Raw genomic sequence first — 18939 nt, forward strand, 5'->3', positions numbered from 1 at the left:
GAAGATAGTGACCTTTTGAGTGTCTGCACTCATCTCTGCGCCACAAAAAGAAAAGCCTCTTCACCCTCTGTACACTGCTATTCCCACGGACTCTTCTTCAGTCTGTTTGCTGTGACACTTAGCTGTAATAGTTGCCTCTTGAAAAAGGTGAGCTGATCGCACCATTAGTAAGTGCAGGAGGAGAGAAACAGAGAGGGGATTAAAACAATCTTAAAGCTAAAGAGAGGCTAAGGAGAGTTAAGGGATTAGAAGACCCACTTATTCTGCCAGACACATTTCCCTACAAACATAAATCTGCAAAACAAACCCTTTATTAAAGGAAAGGTGAACAAATAAACTGACTTCAGAAAATAGAAATTTTTTAATAACAAAAAGTGCTTGAACAGAATTATGGCCCTATATGTTTTTTTTTTCTACATTCAATGGTTTAGGAACACTTTAGGGTCTCTCTTTTATAAAATAAATGCTTCACAGGTAAGGCCCCCAGCCCAGATACATCTGACAGAGCAGTTTGTCATCTGTGGCTTCCTGTATGAGGTAGTGGACATGTCCCTCTATGGACAGGGGAAGACCCAGGACTTTATTCCTGCTCTTAATTACTCCTTGCAGGCGCTGCTCGATGTCACACACGTGGGTTTTCGCCTTGAGGAGAGGAAAAAGAGATAGATATAAAACTTTATGGTGAAATTTTACTGCAAGCAGGTTAAAAACATATTTCAAGACAAGTCAAGTCGTGCAAACACCTTTTCATTGACTATCTCTCCAGTCTCATTGGCCTGAGTTTTGGATAGTCCTTTGCCTTGTTTGCTCCACTCCACCAGGGGGTCATGAAGGAAGGTCTTCAGAACACTATGAGTGAAAATTGACAAGAAACTTCAATGCTCAGCATGTAAGAGAAGCTGTAGAGTAATAAAATAGTTATGAATGTGTGTACCTCATGAGTGGTTCCCTCTGGTCTCTCATCAATCTCAGGGTGACCTCACAGGCCTGTCTGAAGAGACCCTCAGTGCCCATGGGGCCCATGGCGTGGACCATGTTTTGGGTCAGACGGAAAGGAACCACCTCTGGCACATCAAATGTCTCCCCCTAGTGGAGAGAGGCAAAAAGAGCAAGGAATAGAAGATGACATTAAAATGAGTATTGAGATAAATATTTTAACTAGAGTGAAATAATGTTTGAGGAAACAAACTCAAACCTTGTTGAAGAGGCAGTTAAAGTCAACATGAACACACTCCCCAGTGAAAGAGTCAAAGAGGATGTTCTCTCCGTGACGATCCCCAAGACCCAGGATGTACCCCACCATGGACATCACAGCAGTTGAGCGACAGTACGCAGAGCGGCTGCTGTACCTGAAAACACACAGACACAGCTTGTGTTAAAATAAACTGTTTCTAACACCTGACTCTAAATGAATCCTGCAACAACCCACTCTAAGTGAATATCTTTAGATTCAATTCTCATGTATGTTGGGTTGTACCATGATGTGGGGTCAGGGAAGGTCCGCAGAAACCACTCGTAGAACACTGGGATGTGTCGAGCACACAGCACCTCTTTGTGGATTCTCAGCTTCTCCTGAAAGGGAGCATTCTTTGGCAGGATGAGTTTTCGGAGCTCTTTACCTGAGAGGTGGATGCCTTTAACACACAGACGCAACAGATCAAGTTATCACCATGCTGGTCAACCTGCTTTACCTTTCCTGTTCAATCACTGTTTGATCTCTTTTTTGGCAGATACCTCTCTCTTTGTACAGCTTGGTGAGGATGTAGCGCAGCCCGGCTGTGTTGTTGACCCACTCTATGATGCCGCACTCCTCATTAAGAGGAATGACAGCGTAGGTACGGATGTGTAGCTCCCTCCGCCTTGACTCAGCATCTTTGCGTAGGCACTACACACACAGAGAACAAATAATTGCACACTTTCACCAACTTTAGCCTACAAATTCACTACACGTGTCAAGCAAACTTCACAGAGAGAAACTGACATCTGAACAGTCTGTTTTCATCTTCAACACAGCCTTCAAATAAATCCAATGTTTGTTTTGTTGACATCATGTTACTAAGGTGTTGGTTCATATGTGTGATCATTTAAGATAATCATGCAAAAATGAGACCATGGGCCCAATATTCATGTTAATAATTTTGCTTTGCTAGAGTTTTTTTCTGCTTTATTTCAGATAAAAAAATATCAGATCAAAATGTTTGATGAATATAGGTAGCCTTAAACAGCTTGTTCAAAAGGTCACATGAGAATTCAGTGAGATCCACATTAGATTTGTTTAGATTATGATAACACAAGTTAGCAAATACCTATATAAGGGAAAATTCTAGTTCTTCTTACAAGGGAAAACTAATTTAGTTTTATGGCAACAGCAGGGGAGGTTTCATGAATGCTGGGTTCTGGAATGCTGGCAGAGGTCTTAAAGAGACAGTAGCTGTCTTGCAAGGGAAACATGTTGTGGAGTTATCCCTGTTTAAGACTGCAATCTCCTCTTACTGTCTTGTTCAAAAGGTCACATGAGAATTCAGTGAGAATCACATGAGATATGCTCAACTAATGACATCACAAGTTTGCATGTCTTTCATAAGGAAAATTAGTAATTTATTGAAAAAAAAAACCAATTTACTAATATTTCAACAGTGGAAGAAGTTTCTTGGGTTCTGGAATGTTTGCAGGGTTCTTAAAGAGATAGTAGAATAAATTAAGTGTTTAAGACAGAGGCTGAGACAAGGGGCTTGATAACAGATGGTTCTAGAGAGAACTTCACATCTACATAGAAACTGCACATTGCTGAGTGAAATTAAAGACGTAATAGGACCAGAATTTAAATTTTTTCCCCCTGACTTTACTATAACTGATTCAGTCAAATGTAGAGGATTAAAACGATTGTTTAAGTGAACCTTGCACATTTCTTAAACTAGATAATTTTTTAACTTGTTGTTAACTCACTCACCTTGTTGATGAGGCAGTTAAACTCCATGAGTCTGCAGTCTTTTCTCAGGTCATCTTTAGGTTTACACATCATGGTGTAGCTCCGCCCATCTGACCCCTTTAGACTGATCTTCTTAGGCTTCTGTAAGGAGGCCAAGATCTCCACCTACACACATGTGCACACACAGATTTGGTTTTCAGGAAACGTTTGTTGATGAGACAGTACATACTCCAGCTAACAGGAATAAATGTTGCTTCTTACACAGTCTTCAAAGCCATCCAGGTACGCCCAGTGTCCAGGGAAGGCATCGTGCTGTGTGTTTGCCCCTCCAGTAGAGGGCAGCGTGGGAATGAGGACAGACTGTAGCGGGATCAGGATTTGGCTGAAGGTCGGCTCCTCCACCAGACGTTTCAGCATCTTGAAGTGAACGCCCATGCTGAGGGTGGTGCTGTTACCATCCACCTGAGGGATAAATTCACACAAACATGAATCTGCTCCTGTATTTCTGTTTTATATTTCTGCTACTAAATGCTGTGAGCTCTCCTCCTTCAGAGGGATCAATAAATGTTCCTTGATCAAATCTAATTTTGTCTGCAAACAGAATGTTGTACTCAAGATTGATTTGTGAGGATATTTTACTGAGCACCTGAGTCATATGAGAAAGTGTTTTATGGGGTTGTGGCTGTATACTCAATCAATTCAGAGTACAGGTGAGTAGAATCTTAAAAAATCCTCAATAAATGCAGCATGTCGGAGTCGTTGTGGATGTTATTACATAATTGCCACACTGAGAGAGGAAAAAAATATCTTTAAAACAGATTTCATAAAGGTAAAGAAGCAGATTGTGTGTGTGTGTGTGTGTTTACCGGCTTGTTGCACAGCTCCAGCAGCTTGTCAGTCAGTCTGTTGGCATCTCCAATGAATTTCTCCAGAGACTGTTTGAGGCTGATGGCTTTCTTAAGGATCTGACTACAGCGATTCATACGCATGGGGTATGACGACTGAAATAAGACAGATAAAGACACAACTATGACAGCAGGAAACAAAATGCATACACTGTACATCAACATGTACAACCACCCACCCACCTTACAGACAGCTGTCATCAGCCACATGGCCTGTTGGGGATACGCCAGGAAGACCTTAGCCACGATGGTCATGAGGACGTTGAAGACCTCGTCACTGGAGTGACACACTCTGGAGATGAGCTGGGAGAAGGCAGTCAGGAACTGGTACGGTGCCAAAGTAGCACAATGCTCGCTTACCACCGTGTTGATTTTCCCCAGTTCCTGTCGCATCTGTCTGTCTGCTCGGCCAGCTGTTTGGAAGGAAACATATTTTTAAAATCAGTTACAAATTCTCCTCAATTTCACTTAAGTGAAATTTCAATTTCACTTAAGTCAATAAAAGCAAACCAACACGTGGAAGTTTGTCACACATTGGAAGTACGTGACCACTATGAGTGTGTCTTGCCACCCACCTTTCTCACACTCACACACTTTGGCTCCAAAATCGAGCCACAGAGACAACATTCGAGGCATGGCCTGGTAAATGTACTGGTTCCCAAACTGCAACGCTCTAAAGAGGAAAAAGGTAACAACAGTTACTCATGACCAGGGTATCTGCAGGTTTCAGCAAGTTAAATTTAAGACTTTCTAAGACTTTTTAATGCCTTGAATGAAATTTGAGGCTGAAAATGGCATAAATAAAGATGATGTTAGAGGGATCCAGCTGTATTACAATCTGAACTGACATCGTCCAGCCAACCCTCAATAAATTTGCAATTACCTAAAGTCCCAGACTGGCTAGCTAGTATGTAGATAATTTATATCACAGGGATTAAAGCCAAAAAAAGACTGAAAATAGCATCCCTAAAAAGATAAAAAAAATAGAGGTGTTTTCTATTTTTGGAACAAAACTGATAAGTTTTGTATTTTAAAGCAAAATTATCACTTTTTATCTCATAATTTTGACTTTTTATCTCATAACTTGAACTTTTTCTTCTATTTATATTTTTCTAACTGGCAGAAATGGGCTTCCATGTTGCAGATTGTTATTATCAGGTACTTCTTTCTTAGGTTGGGTAAATGAATTGCATACCAGAGCCAAAAGTAAAAGGCAGTGGACAGGACAGGCAGTGCACGCTGGCACTAGCTACCACTATAAAAGTTCCGTATTCAGGGTGGACTTCATGTAGCAGATAAAAGCCCTGAGGTATTTAAGACCAGCATGAATTTGACATTTTAAGGCCTTAATCTTAGATGCATGAATTTAAGACTTTTTAAGACTTTTCAAGGATGCGGGGACACCCTGATGACAGTATTCTCATTTAATAGCTCTGATCACTGCTCTAAGACTCTTCACTCACTTACTTTCCGAAGTACATGACGATGTATCTGATGAGGTTTCCTTGTTTCTCCAGCTTGTTATCCGTCACCATTGGCATCACTTTGTCGTAGTACTTGGCCAGGTAGAAGTTGCCGTCTTCCCACTCTGGCAGAAGGTGGGTCACATCCTGAAACAAACAAACATATTTATAGAGAAGAGAATTACACAGAAGAGCCAGTCATGATTTAATTTTAAGAAAAAACATACCTTATACGCCTTCATGATGGCGTTTGACTCAAAGTTAGCCGTCTCCTCCATAAAGCGCCCCACCAGCAACATGGCCTTGCTTTTAGTCTGCAGACTGCGGGGGTCTGTGAGCGGCTGATCATCCGGGAAACACTGAGCCACACCCTTCTGCAGGACGATCAGGGCCTGGTGGACATCACCCTGACACCACAACAACAGATTTTTTTCAAATCATCTTTTTTTGTGTTTCGGCAGAAAATTTCTAACCTTTTTCTAAATTTGTTTTCACCTTGGACCAAAGCCACTTGGCCTTCTCGGTGACCAGCTCAGCCAGATGTGTGTTCTCTGCATTCAGCAGCGCATTGAAAGCAGTCTGATGGTGTCCGGCCTTTCTGGCCACACGGGCGCTTTGCAGCCAGCACTCACCGACCAGCTCTGTGCTTAAGGGCCTGCAAACCAAGCACAGGGAGGGATTTGTGGTGCATCTTGTAGATTGACCCTGTAACAGTTTGATTTGTCTGATTTTGTGTCCAAATCCTTACTGTGTTCCCAGGCTCAGCAGGGCTCGTCTTAGAGCGAGGACTGGCTCCTTGGCTCTGAAGGAATTCTGGGTCATCTCAAGCCGATCAGACCAATGAGGAGGCAGCTGACTGAGGCTGGGGGTGGAGCTTTCTCTCTGTTTCTGCAGCTCAGTGAATGTGTGCTCCAGCTCACTGAGCATGTGGAGCCTGATCACAAAAACACATCATTTTAAGATGCAAACGATATTATTCCAATCAATCTGAAAATAGCCTCAACAATGGACACAAACAGACCTCACGATGTATTCGTATCCTCTTTGGTAAGTTCCACACTCATAACTGGCTGCAGAAAGTGGCACGACCTGCTCCTTCCTCACCACCTTCAGCTTCTCGTTGAAACTTTCTGTGTCCTGTTTTTTCGCTGACAGCAGCAACTGGCCGAGCCGCACGCCCCAGGTACTGGACTGACTGTCTGAAGGGGTGATGGCAGTGCAACATGAAAGTTCAAACCTTTCTGGGTGTATAATGTACAATACTGTCAGACGATTCAAAGCATTTTCTTTTTACCTGAGCTCAAATAATCTTCAAGCAGGTCCCATTTTCCAAGCTTCCAGGCTGCTTCCACTCTGTAAGTGTTCAGCTCTGACTTCCACTGGTGCCTGATTGTTGAAATAAAGAATCTGTATTAACAACACTACCAGTATGTTACTGTTTGAGGTCCCAGATGGAAAAAGTTCAAACTTTTATTTTATTCAGAAATGTGCAGTTTCTCCACAGATGTGTAGCTCTTTCTGATGTGATCTTTTTCAACCTAAATGCAAGTTCAAAAAACAGTCTAAAGAGCAAATGACATGTTTCTACATACCCTCCAAGTGCGCTGAGCCAGAGTTAAAAGGTAACTTTGGTTAGAATGAGAGGAGTCATAATGACTTACTTGTTGGCGAGCACTCCATTGACTTGAGTGATGACTGTCGACAGCTGACCCAGGCCGAGCATTGAGGTCATCACTCCATGATAGTGACCAATCTGTTCACAGAGGCACCAGTGAAATACGAAAAAAGGAAGAAAATAAAAGAAATAACCCTGCTAGATTAAAATACACAGCTATGTTTCATGTAAAATACTGACATCTGGCCCGAAAGAAAACAGAAAAACAGTCTCAAAAAGGTTCTGAATGCATCATAAATAGGACTTTAAGTATAATTTATAGATGCAAAACTCATGCTGAAGATCCCATGCTAAGTCTAGAGAGTGTGTGTGCACCTGGTCTGACTCCAGCTGTATGGCTCTGTCATAGCACGCGGTTGCGTCTCGCAGAAGGCCGATGCTCTCATGCTCCAGTATCTGTTCCCGTAGCGACGGCTCCTCTCTCCGGAGGGCATTGACTCCTCTCACTCCATCGGGCTCATGCATGGCAGCGTACAGCGTCTGCAACAGAAAATCGTTTCAAAAGAGCTGAGACAGAGCATCCACAGAACAGAAAGTCAATATTAATTTTTATGGACTTTGAGCACCACTTTATTGTTCTGCTCTGCAAATTTTGGTTGTTGGAGGCTGTCCAATCATATCAAATCAAAGCTGTGTCAGAGTTTTATCAAGCAAATTGTTTATTTTCAATTATAGGAATTGACTTTGAGAGAATAAATACAACTTTTCTCTGACCTGTAAGAAGGTGAGATGATCCTGGATGTTCTCTTTGTTTTCTAAGATGTATGCTTCAAAGTGCATGAGGGCACGAGTGTATGCCTTGGATCGCAGTGAGGCCTTGGCGAGGACATCCTGTGGGATACCCTTCAGGAAGGCCGTCACACGCTGGTAATCCCCACTCTCTGCAGAAACACATTGATTCAACAGTGAGTGATTCAACATAGACTAATGCAGGTACAACATGTCAACTATCTCATTTTGATATTGTTATCATTTTTTTTAAAGAGGGGTATTGCACTTTTTGGCTGCTGTCTCTTTAAGGCTTCTAGCCCCAAAACCCCATTCCTTCTAATTGGCCAGTCCTCTGGAGGCTTCTTTGGGGTGGAGCAATGGGCAAACCTTGGTGTTTTAGGTCCAAACCAGAGAAGAGATCCTTATGCGATGACCTCATCATTTAGGGAAGTTTCATGGAGAGCTTGTGCAATTTTTTTAGAACAAGCCGTTCTGAGCAGTTTACAGACAGAATCAGGGATTTCTCCGACATAGAAAATCTTAGTGGTTTGAAAACCTGTCAAGTATGAACATCCAGCATTGTCAATATGGAAAAGCAGAATACCCCCTCTTTAAACTGTTGTCTGTTAGATATAACCGGCATAAAGGGAACTATCCGTCAAAAGTGAGCATGTTGGGACTTGCCATTTTTGGGTTTGGAGGAGAGGATGTGGCGACTGCACTGCATGAGGTGAGACAATATACTGAACACAGTCTGAATACTGAGCTGTGATAGGCTGGAGGCTGTGTCCTGACAACGCCCACCCGCAGCTCCGTCACCCTCTGTGAGCACAGCCAGCATCTCCTCAGTTACCTGTTGGAAAGAGGGGTGTAATTATTCACAGTTGAGCTAAAAAGGGGATAAACGTCTTTTGTTGCATGATTACTGTAAATAGAGAGGTTTGCTTACCTCCTGCTGCTCTGCAGGTGTGCAGCCCAGCAGCATGTAGAGCAGGATATGAGGCAGCAGGTAGATTGTGACTTTGTAGTCGTGTTTGATGATGAAACTGCAGCAGGTGAACACTTTGCTGGCGAGCTCATGTCTCACCTGAAACACATAAAGCTACTTTTAAAGAGATGTTCACAAAAAAACAAACACAAACTTTTGCATCAGCACAATTAGGTTCATATTTTTGGATCAATATCATCACAATGTCTGCTTTACTCTATAACACACAATACTGCATGTTTTGCTATTAGCTATTATGTGAGTATTCAGAAAAATGGGAGGCTTGTTGGAAAAAAATTGACCTTGAGATGGAACGCTGCTTAAAAATTTGATAAAAACAGAATTTGATGGTTTGCGAATGTTGTTAATGCTCTTTTGTAAAACTGGAATCAGCTTGGGGATTTCATCATCTACATTTCATAATATCATCAACAGAAGGAGACCAAGATCTTCAGGCCCTTAGGCATTAAAAGCAGACATGACTCTGTAGTGGGACTGACCGCATAGGCCCAAAAGTACTTCTTAAAACCACTCTGTGCACACAGTTTGTCAACCCGCCCACAAATGAAGGTTCAAACTGAAGATAACCGTAATTTCTTCCAAAATAAAAAAGTTCATATTTCATCCATAATTGCAAAAATATTAAAAAATATAGGGTTTTATTTTTATATAAATACCATGCAAATGGGAAATGCTTGATCTGTTTTCCATATTTATGTAATGAAGACCCCTAATTGAACAAGCCAGGATAATGACGATAAGTGTAAGTAGTCTGATTTTCTAACAGTTAAATAAATTAAGCATCTTTTTTTTGTTTGTCTATTCTTGGAATCCTGTGGCAGGGAGCCGCTAGTCGGAGGCACCACTATTTTTCTGGGTCATGGGTTAAAATAACTAGAAACCTCTGATTTAACCCATTAAAGATAGAATGAGGAAAAGTAGAAAACTGTCCCAGTCAAAATGTTGCATTCTTTTTGGAAACCATGGACGGCACATCCTCTGCTCTAAACAGAGAAGGGACCTGACAACTGAAAGAAAACCTTGTAAGATCCAGTTGTGTATCCAATTTCCTCTTAAAGTAAACCCAATCAAGCTAACCTTGGTGATGAGATAACCGGCCCAGGTGGCTGACCAATCAGAGAACTTGCTGCCTCTCTTACTCAAGTACACTGGCTTCTTCAGTTTGGACCAGTTCACTTCTTTCTGGCTGCTCTTGTACCTAAGAGAAGGCAGTTACAAAAGTTTAAAGAGAGAGATTAGAAATGAAAACATCTCCTACTTGACTTCTTGTGTTTGACATCTTCCTGTGTATAAAGTTTAATACCTGCTGTTCAGGTGTGGTTCCAGTATTTCCTGGATATGCTCAGGGAATCTCCTCCACAGACTCCGCCCTGGCGAGTCTGTTCGACCCTCGCGGCACTCAAAGATGGACAGCAGCTCCTGTGATGAAGAACAGAAAATTCAGGAACAAGTTGATGATGATGATGGGTTTGAAGAGATAGCTTCAGTGCACGTGTGAATGAAGTTCATGTGTGCACCTGAATGGCGTAAGCAGCAGAGTCCTGTGCTCTCACATCATCAGCATAAGCCAGAAATGTTCTGGTTAGTTCTGTCAGAAGGTCGTAGGCAAAGTTTGGATCATCAACGCCACTCTGTTAATACAAAAAAAAAGAATACACGTCTATTAATGTTCATGTTAGAGTCCATGTAAAAATTAAGCAAGCAGGTCTCATCTCGTCTAGTTTACCACGAAGGTGTTGCGGTCGCCGTGTGTATGTGTGTGTGACAGATCCAGACGTCCAGGGTCCACAGCCCCCAGCTCCCCCAGACACTCCCCACAGAGCAGCCTGGCCTCAGGGGACGAGTCCTGGCAGCCCTTCAGCAGCACCGACACCAGGCTGGAGATGACCGGCTCCACCGCCTCACTCGCACAAACCTGTCGCAGCAGCCAATCCTGCAGCCCGTGACAAACACAAAGGGTGGAGTTAGTGTTTGAGCGAAGGATGTTTGGGAGACAGAAGTTGCTTCACTTTGCTTGTGCATGCATGTCTTTGTTTGTACCTGGTTGTTGTGCATCATGTCTCTGAGGCTGGTCAGCGCGTGAATCCTGACGTCCACGTTTTCATGTTGAACAGCCCTCATGGAGAGCTGCAGCGCCGCAGCCAGGTCACTGCTGCTGGCTGTCAGCTGTAAAACAAAAGAAGAATGAAAAAGTTTAATTCTTTTCATCTTTACATATTAATTGTAAGCAAAAATAGCATCTGTCTGATTGTGCTCGTCATCCTATTCTCCATCCTGACCTTCTTGTAGTTCTGCAGAACTGTGTGGATGTCTTTCAGCTCAGGATGTTCGGGCAGGAAGTAAATCTCATGGAGATAATCGCTGACTTCCTCCCTGTGGGAAATCCGCTGAATTAAAACAATGCAGAGGCCACAGTGGAAATTTTGATGTTTTGGAAACTTTTGAACATTTACTGTAAAGTAAAGTGGTAAAATCAAAAGCACTGATTTTTTAGCAGACAATTTTCTGTTTTCTTTTTGTTTACATTATCAACTTTAAATCTTTCAAACTGAAGGTCACACATGCAGGTTTGGGTTTGTTAAAATTTGGTGCCTCATGTGGAGAAAGTTGTGTTTTATATCTGTTATGTTGGGAATATGTATCATTGTCTTTTCTATAGTAGAGGATTTGGACTAAATACAATAACAAACGTTTTTTTAGGCCAAGTGCTGAAAAAAAAAAAGATATTTGCCTTTTTAAAATTCAAAATCAAAATTGTGATAGTCTTCTGAGAATTTTGAGATTTAATTGAAAGACTATTCAGACTTTTTTTTTCAAATAATTTTTGAGATTGGTCAGAAATCTTGTTTCTACAAATTCAGAAACTGAAGTTAAAATGATGTTTTTTGTTTCAAAATTTATTAGATTTAAGTCAGAAATCAGACTTGACCTTTTTTTTCCCAGATATTTTTGTAATTATTTGGAATTTAAATGACATTAAAAAACAAATTTTGACTTTTTGCCTCAGACTCTTGGACATTTCAGTCAGTGTTTTCCCCTTTTTTCAAATATCAATGAAGTCATAACTCTTACGTTATTATGAATTATGTAATTATGAAATTATAGTCAAAATTGTCTTTTTTTTCCTTTAGGATTTGTAACTTAAGTCAGTTTGAGTCAAAAAAGTTTCAGATCCTTTCTTTTCTTTTAGCTGCCCTTCTGTCCCCAAAAAGCTTTAGTGGCTGGCCCTGATCCTTTCTGTTGTCTTTTAATGAAACATATTTTTGATAGTCCAGTGTACCTCATACTGTACCTATTCTGGAGAAAATGTAAAGAAAAAGCTTCCTGTGGTATTTACTGTGACTCTGGTGGTCTTGTTTGCTTTCTAGCAGCTTTCGGAGAGTAATCAAATTTACTTTGACTTTGTTTTATAATCACATAAAAAAGAGTTTTACGGCAGATACATAAAACTTTATTGGTTTGGATGCGTGGTTTGTTACCTGTTATCCAGGATCAAGAAGCGGATAATAGCAGCGGTCTCTTTGGGCTGAAGTGGGATCAATGGGAGCAGAGCAACAATAACGTGACTCAGAAGAGGGCCCAAGTGTGCTGGCTCCAAACTCTTCACAAAACACTCCCACGTCCTGTGCGGAGGATTTTAATGACAGACCATTAGAAGCAGAGTCCAAATGTTCCATAAGTGTGTGAACAAACAGAAATATTTAACTAATCAACAGTAACAGTTTTGCAGTAACAGAAGAGATATCTACAATTCTTCTTTGAATGTGCATGTGTGTGTGTGTGTGTGTGTGTGTGTGTGTGTGTGTGTGTGTGTGTGTGTGTGTGTGTACTGACTGGCAGCAGAGCAAAGGGAAGTCCTCTCTGTATCGGAGCCCTGTGCGGAGCGTCGTCATCATCTTGACCCTCACAGAGCTGATGTATTTGGATCCCATCAGTCGCATCAGAGCCATCACGCTGGTTAATGCCTGCACAGTGAAACAGGAGAACTACTCATAAACAACTTTTTCACTGAATAAGAAAAAGTTTTAAGAACAGTTGGCTCTCAGTTTCTGATCACATACCAGCTTCTTGCGGTCCTTCTCTCCTGCGCTGGAGCTCAGCAGCTGCATGTTGAAGAAAGCGAGGATTCCTAACAGCTTTGGCTGCAGGTAGTCCGCCTGTCACCATGACAACCAAAGACGGACAAAACAAGGCAAAACAAGAAGTTGGATCAATTTTTTTTTTACAGGAAGATAACATTTTTAGTCATGTATGTTCACCCAAAAAACATAAAGACTGGGACAACGCACAATTCCTGTGTCAGCTGTCAAAAAGTCTGCGCCAAGATGAAGATGATCCAGTGAGGTTTGTTTAAAAGCTTCTACGCTCTAACCAAAGATACAACAGGACAAAACTAAACTTTAACACATACCATGCGCTCTGGAGTGGTGATGTCTCTGGGACCCTGGTAGGGGTCATCGTTGGATGCAAAGGAAGCCAGGATTGCCAGACCGTTGAAGACCTGCACAGAAACACAAAGAAGAAGTGTTGAATGACAAAAATGCTCCAAAGTACAGAAGATTGGAAGTAATTTTAAGACTTAATTCTTAGGAAAGTTTGTGTTAATGTGTGAGTCAACCTGTTGGTAGTGTTCCCCCAGGCGCAGCAGCAGCTCGTTGTGGAGACCTTGGAAGTCCTGCCGCAGCAGAGAGCCCAGTTCAATCTCTGTCTCTCTCTGGAAAAACAGAAAAAAACAACATAAAAAAAAATAAAAACAAGATTTATATAAAATTTAAACAAACATTTCTCTGACAAAAAACAACGCTCAAATTCATTTAACATCTTTAAACTGCAGATTAACGTGTATCAGAATGAATCAGTTGCTACCTGCAGGTAGTGGAAAGCTCTCTCCAGCTCCTCCTTTGTGCAGGAACAAACCAGATGACTGAAGATGTACTTGAAGTTATTGATCAGGATCTCTCTCCTGTTTGCCTTCAGCTCATTGGCCAGAGTACGGATAAGGGCGGAGCCAGTGGAGCTCGCTTTGGCAGCCAGGTAAGGCAGGAGCACCTGGAGAGTCTTCTGCAGATACACAGACACAAAAAAGTCTCAGACACTCAACATGACAACTGCTGTGTCTGATTGAGCTTTGGTGTTTGACGTACAGTCAGGAAGCGGTGGAGGTCTGGGAAATCAAAAGCGTGGGCTATCTGCGCCAGGATGTCCAGAGCCAGCTCTCTCTGATGGGCTGATTCGCTGCCCTGATCCGGCGTGCTCCTCAAGGCCGATGCATGACGTGAATGAAGAGACTCCACCAGGAACTGAGCACATAAAAAAGAAGTCATCAAACCCTTTGCTCAAAACAGTTAAAGAAAGGAACATGAGCTTAAAGCCAGAGTTTACTGGAAGATCTGAAAGATTTCACACCTGACAAATGGGATTCTTGTACTGGCTGAAGAGGGTCTGCAGTTTGAGACCTTTAGCAGTGGCCAGAGCTCTGATCTGAGTGTACGCAGCCACAGACACAGAGGAGGACTTGGAGAGGAGACAGTGGAGCAGCCGCAGCAGAGAGAAGGACACCAGGCTGCCCTGAGACGCTCTGACAGAAGAGGAAAGAGATAAATTCATGCTCTTTGTTCACAGAGTGGGTCTTAAAATGGGGGCATTGACTCAAAGGAAGATGCTTTGAATGCCGACGGATTTAGAAACCTATGTCCTTTTCAAACCCAATCTCATCTGCTTCTACAGATCAAGTGTATAAGAGCACAGCTGGTGTTGTTAAATGTTTCACAGACCTGCTGATCTCTCCTGTGGTGAGGATCAGAGTGTTGCGCAGTTCGTCATTTCTGTTAAGTTTGGCGTTGTTGAACGCCTCTGTAAGACGGGCGACCAGGAGCTTGGAAAACACAGGAGAAAATTTGTTATTCACACTTTCCCTTTTCAACAGACATCAGAAGCTTATCACCAAAAACCACTCACCTCATCCAGAGAACTCTGCTCAGAGCCTCTGCTGCTCTCCGTCAACAGGAAACGCAGTGATTGGCTGAAATGTATTCGGATCTGTTGATTGGAGTCCTCCATTAGACCAATCAGAGCACAGAGAACTGCTCGAGAGTCAGCGTCTGCAGCGGCCAGATTCACGTGCTGGCAGAGGTGAGGCAAAGCTTCAAGGAACGCTGGAAAATGAAAGTAAAATCATAAAAAGTCTCCTGAAGTCAGTGAAAGTCTCTCAGGTTTGTTGATAAGAGCTTATTGTGGAGAGGAACAGCACAAAGTACCTTGTTTGACAACACTTGGAGCTTGCTGTCCAAGCAGTGGCAAGAAGGGTCGAACAAAACTCGCCCTGAGGGACGGGCAAGTGTTGCCATCATGCTTTGCTGCAAGGCTGAGCTGGTGACAGAGCATTTTAGGACAATGAGACGAGACACTGAGCTGGGAGAGCTCTGACTGGATACAGCTCAGCTGACCGATGATACTGGCGAGCTCCTTCTTCACCAGCTCTGAGGCGTCTTCCAGTCTGGAACTGTGAGGGGGAATATCAGGACGAGTAAATAAAATATAAATAAGCAGGATCAAGTTTGATGTTTCCACAGGACTTACAGCAGAGCAGTGCCGATGAGGTCGTGTTGTGACTTCCTCAGGTGGTGGAGAAGAAGAGGAAAGGCCCGGACCACCATCGCTCTCACTACCTCATGCGGACTCTGCAGTGATTTGGAAAACACGCTCTCACGCCACGTCTCATACACCCCGCAAGGAAGCAGAGCCAGCAGAGACAAGCAGTCTGTTTTGAGCTCAGGTGCTGGAAAGACACAGAAAGTCTAACATCAGTGAAAAGCTTTCAGAGAGGATAAAGAAAACAGGTGAGCCGTACTCACAGGAACAGAAGCTGAGGCGATCGGACAGAGCAGGAAGCCAGGACGGGAAACCTGAGCTCCGATAGGCTGAGGCAGACTTGTTCTCACACACCCAGGGAAGAGAAAGAAGAGCACAAAGCTGCTGCTGGAGCCCGCCATCTCTATGACCGTTCACTTATCATACACAGACACACAAAGACATGAACACATCGTTATGATGATGTAAAGCACTCCAAATGGTTTCCTTTTAATAAATAACATCAAATACCAGGCTTATGGTGTATTTATCATCCTTACTTGTTAGGTAGAGGACAGAGTCCAGGACCCTGACAGTGGTCTTATAGGCAGATTTAAAGTAGTCCTGGTTTGAAACAGGTTGATCTCCTCCTTCTAACACAGACTGACAGCTGTTCAGCACCCTGGCCAGCGTCTCAAAAGGCACCCAGAGCAGAGGAGACGGGCTGTCAAAGAAAGGGAGCACAAGTGAGAGCAGTGAAAGTTGTCGACTTAATTCTTTCCTGTATTTTCTCAGCGTGTGTGACCGTCACCGTGTTTTCACCTGGTGGGAGATGAGCAGCAGGCCGCCAGGTGCAGGATGAGGCTCAGACCCTCCAGAGCAGAGAGAGTCTGTGCTGGTTCAGGTTCACCAGAGTCCAACAAGGTCAGCAGCTCCTCCAGACGTGCGTTCACCGCGGCCCAGACCTCACTACATTCACGCATGTCCACCTCACTTAAAGAAACAGAGAATCATCAGGTTGTTAATGATACTTCAGCAACTGAAACAGGTTAGTTTTGATGTTGGTTAAGTGAGCATTAGAGGTGGGAGAAAAAAAAATTAAAAACCGGTATATCAGGATTTTTTATCCAACAATATCAAAACTGGGATATTTTTTTTTTTCATCTTTTTTCGGATTCAAATTCTTCATTTCAGTCTTTGTTTATAAACAAGATTGGAAAAAAGTTACCACTCTTCTCCAGCAGAGAGTGAAATGTTTCTCTATGACTCACGTGATGTGCATTTCATGGGAAAATGCGGCTCCTGATATAGTCTATAGACATTATCATCATTTAACTTTTTCACATGATCTGGTGTTTAAAGACAAACTAAAAATCTCAAAAATCGTTAATATCGAAGAATCACAATTAAATCAAATTGACACCCTTAAAAATTTGCCTTGGTGTTCCAAGTCCAGTGTTGTTTCAAACTTTTGAGAGGATTTGTAAATTTCTGTGGATCACCATGCTTTTCAACCAGAAGAACAAGGAACTTTAAGATCCAGAAACTATTCTTTGAGGAACTAAAATGTCTCTGAGGCCAACTGTCATCTGTTTTCACTGCAGATATCTTTTTTTACTTACTCTGCTGATTTTTTTGCTCTTTTGCCAGCTGATTTGCAGGACTTCTTCGCTGCAGTCTCTCCGTCTTCAGATTTCTGCATCACCAAAGCAGCCTCTGCTCTTAGTGCTGCTTGAAGGAACCCCTCGGCACACTGAGAAACACAAGTTTAACTGTTAATAAAGGGTGCAAGGGATAAAAAAGCACAGAAAAATTAGATTTTATTCTAAAAAGAGAGGCGTACCTCAGCCTGGTTTGCAGTTCCAACATTTTGTGACAGCTCACTGCAGACCTCTGTGACCCTCTGCCGTCTTAGGGACGCAGCACTTTCATAAACGACTGCAACAGAGAGCAAGAAGCTGAACAGCAAACAGAGAGATTCTGTAACCTCTGTCCCCATCCTGACACCTGACCCTCCAAGGGTGCAAACACACTCGAATGTCTGTGAGAGATGGATGGGCTCGAAGCTTGAGTGAGAGGACTGAAACACGCAACGGGTCAGGAGAAGCAGCTCTCCTTCATAAGCGCCGCTCCCTGCGTCAGCGAAGGAATGTGTTTGCAACAAATGGAGATAGGCTGGGAAGAACTTGTGGCTCTGGATCTCAGGAAACCCTCCCAGCTCCACCAGCTGCCTCAGCATCACCATGGAGAGCCTCTTCAGCCTGGTGTTACCATTCGCAAGGAAAGAGCAGGCTGCTTCCCAGGCGGCACGGAGGTCATGGCGGGACACGACTCCTCTCATGGAGTTGGTTAAGACGCCGAGTGTCACGGCGCTCAGTGACTCAAGAGCAGCAGGTGAGGAGAGGCTCAGAGGAGAAGGGGTGAGGTATGAGGAGCCACAACCGGGTGAGATACTGAAGCATTTGAGTGTTACAGGCCATAAAGTGTGTCCTGGTCCTGACAGTGTGGTAAGATGAGTGTACAAGACATCACCGAGATCCTGAGCTAAGAAAATAAACTCCTGTGTGAGACGAGCGCAGATGGAAGGCGCTCTGACTCTCAGAGTGTGCAGCAAAGAGCACAGCACGGCAGAGATGCGGCTGTGGATGACGTCACAGTCTGGTGCTGCTGCCACGCGAAGCAAACGCACCATCACCCACGTGCTGAAGTCTGAAAGAAAAGATGGAGAGCATGACATCATGAATGAAAATCAGAGTCATTAAAATAAAAGAATAGCTTTCTTTAGAGAGCATCTCTTACCCGTACAACTCTGTGTGGTATCTGGATATTCTGCGGGCTGACAGGAAGGATTGGCAAACATCAGGGAGGAGGATTTGATTATGTGCTGCACAAAATCAAGAAGCATCACACAAGCCGGCTCTGAACTCGACCTCTTACTGAGACCTACAGCAACTGGAGGAACACAGTTAAAAGTGAGAAGCCAACAAAAAAGGTGGTCGAAAAAGGTGAACAAGTATGACTTTGCTTCAGCCCCCTAACTCACCGACATCCACATCAGTCAGGATCCTGTCAATGAACTGACACAGGATCTGTCGAGGTTTCTGCACCGCCTGCTCGTACCCAGCAGCACTGGCACTGCAAACACCAACACAGTCTTACATTAATTAAAGTAACAGGGGGTTGTTGTTTTCTTAACTTAACCCTAAACATCATATTGTTATCGACATGCTGTTACAGTTAGCCTAGCCACCACTAGCCTGTTCCTCACCCAGCTAGCTCCTGAAGAGCCGGTATCATCGCAGACATTTCCAGTCCCTCCATTTCTACTCAGGCGGTGTTATTCGCTGTTAAAACGACTTCTTCAAGACTTGACAGAATAAAACAACTCGGTTTAATGGACACTTCCATACGTCCAATGCGTCCTGTCAACGCTTTCGAAAAGTTTCCCTCCAAAGCATGACGTTTGTGTTTTGGTACGGCAACCGGGAAGCGTCATAAGACCTATAGCAAAAGTCGAAGGGCAAAATGTGTCTTTAGCTTCATATTATAATAATACTAATAATAATACTACTAATAATAATGATAATAATAATAATAATAATAATAATAATAATAATAATAATAATAATAATAATAATAATAATAATAATAATACAATTCATAAACACAAGATATGA

At 42.9% G+C, this 18939-nt stretch overlaps 1 protein-coding gene across 1 annotated transcript; it reads right to left on the reverse strand.

Moving 5' to 3' along the window:
- Positions 1 to 203: 203 nt before the first annotated feature.
- atr (ATR checkpoint kinase) lies at positions 204 to 18724 on the reverse strand. The gene is made up of 48 exons (XM_074691547.1): positions 18531 to 18724; positions 18306 to 18397; positions 18062 to 18214; positions 17106 to 17971; positions 16902 to 17015; positions 16085 to 16251; positions 15823 to 15986; positions 15547 to 15699; positions 15272 to 15470; positions 14950 to 15194; positions 14651 to 14847; positions 14467 to 14567; positions 14099 to 14270; positions 13837 to 13992; positions 13559 to 13753; positions 13311 to 13406; positions 13104 to 13193; positions 12754 to 12849; positions 12527 to 12657; positions 12172 to 12315; positions 10972 to 11065; positions 10733 to 10858; positions 10419 to 10625; positions 10210 to 10323; positions 9996 to 10111; positions 9770 to 9890; positions 8633 to 8770; positions 8368 to 8536; positions 7687 to 7853; positions 7288 to 7452; positions 6959 to 7050; positions 6592 to 6683; positions 6319 to 6496; positions 6046 to 6231; positions 5793 to 5952; positions 5525 to 5704; positions 5302 to 5444; positions 4410 to 4507; positions 4018 to 4247; positions 3796 to 3930; positions 3191 to 3391; positions 2951 to 3094; positions 1735 to 1885; positions 1478 to 1634; positions 1196 to 1349; positions 935 to 1086; positions 744 to 849; positions 204 to 642 (listed from the first exon to the last, which is right to left on the reverse strand). The coding sequence occupies exons 1-48, from the start codon at positions 18581 to 18583 to the stop codon at positions 469 to 471; spliced, it is 7734 nt and encodes a 2577-aa protein (XP_074547648.1). The 5' UTR covers positions 18584 to 18724; the 3' UTR covers positions 204 to 468.
- Positions 18725 to 18939: the final 215 nt, after the last annotated feature.

The sequence above is a fragment of the Halichoeres trimaculatus genome, unplaced genomic scaffold (assembly GCF_033239565.1).
Source record: "Halichoeres trimaculatus isolate MK-OKI-2021-1 unplaced genomic scaffold, fHalTri1.1 fHalTri1_scaffold_17, whole genome shotgun sequence".
In the NCBI taxonomy this organism is placed as follows: Eukaryota; Metazoa; Chordata; class Actinopteri; order Labriformes; family Labridae; genus Halichoeres; species Halichoeres trimaculatus.

Bases quoted from the DNA above. Each gene is read 5' to 3' on its own strand.
- atr (XM_074691547.1), bottom strand. From the start codon at position 18,583: ATGGAGGGACTGGAAATGTCTGCGATGATACCGGCTCTTCAGGAGCTA. The intron at 17,016-17,105 runs GTACGCCTCTCT...TGTGTTTCTCAG, and splicing joins GAACTGCAAACCAGGCTGAG to TGTGCCGAGGGGTTCCTTCA. The intron at 15,700-15,822 runs GTAAGGATGATA...GTGTATGATAAG, and splicing joins CTCTGTCCTCTACCTAACAA to TGAACGGTCATAGAGATGGC.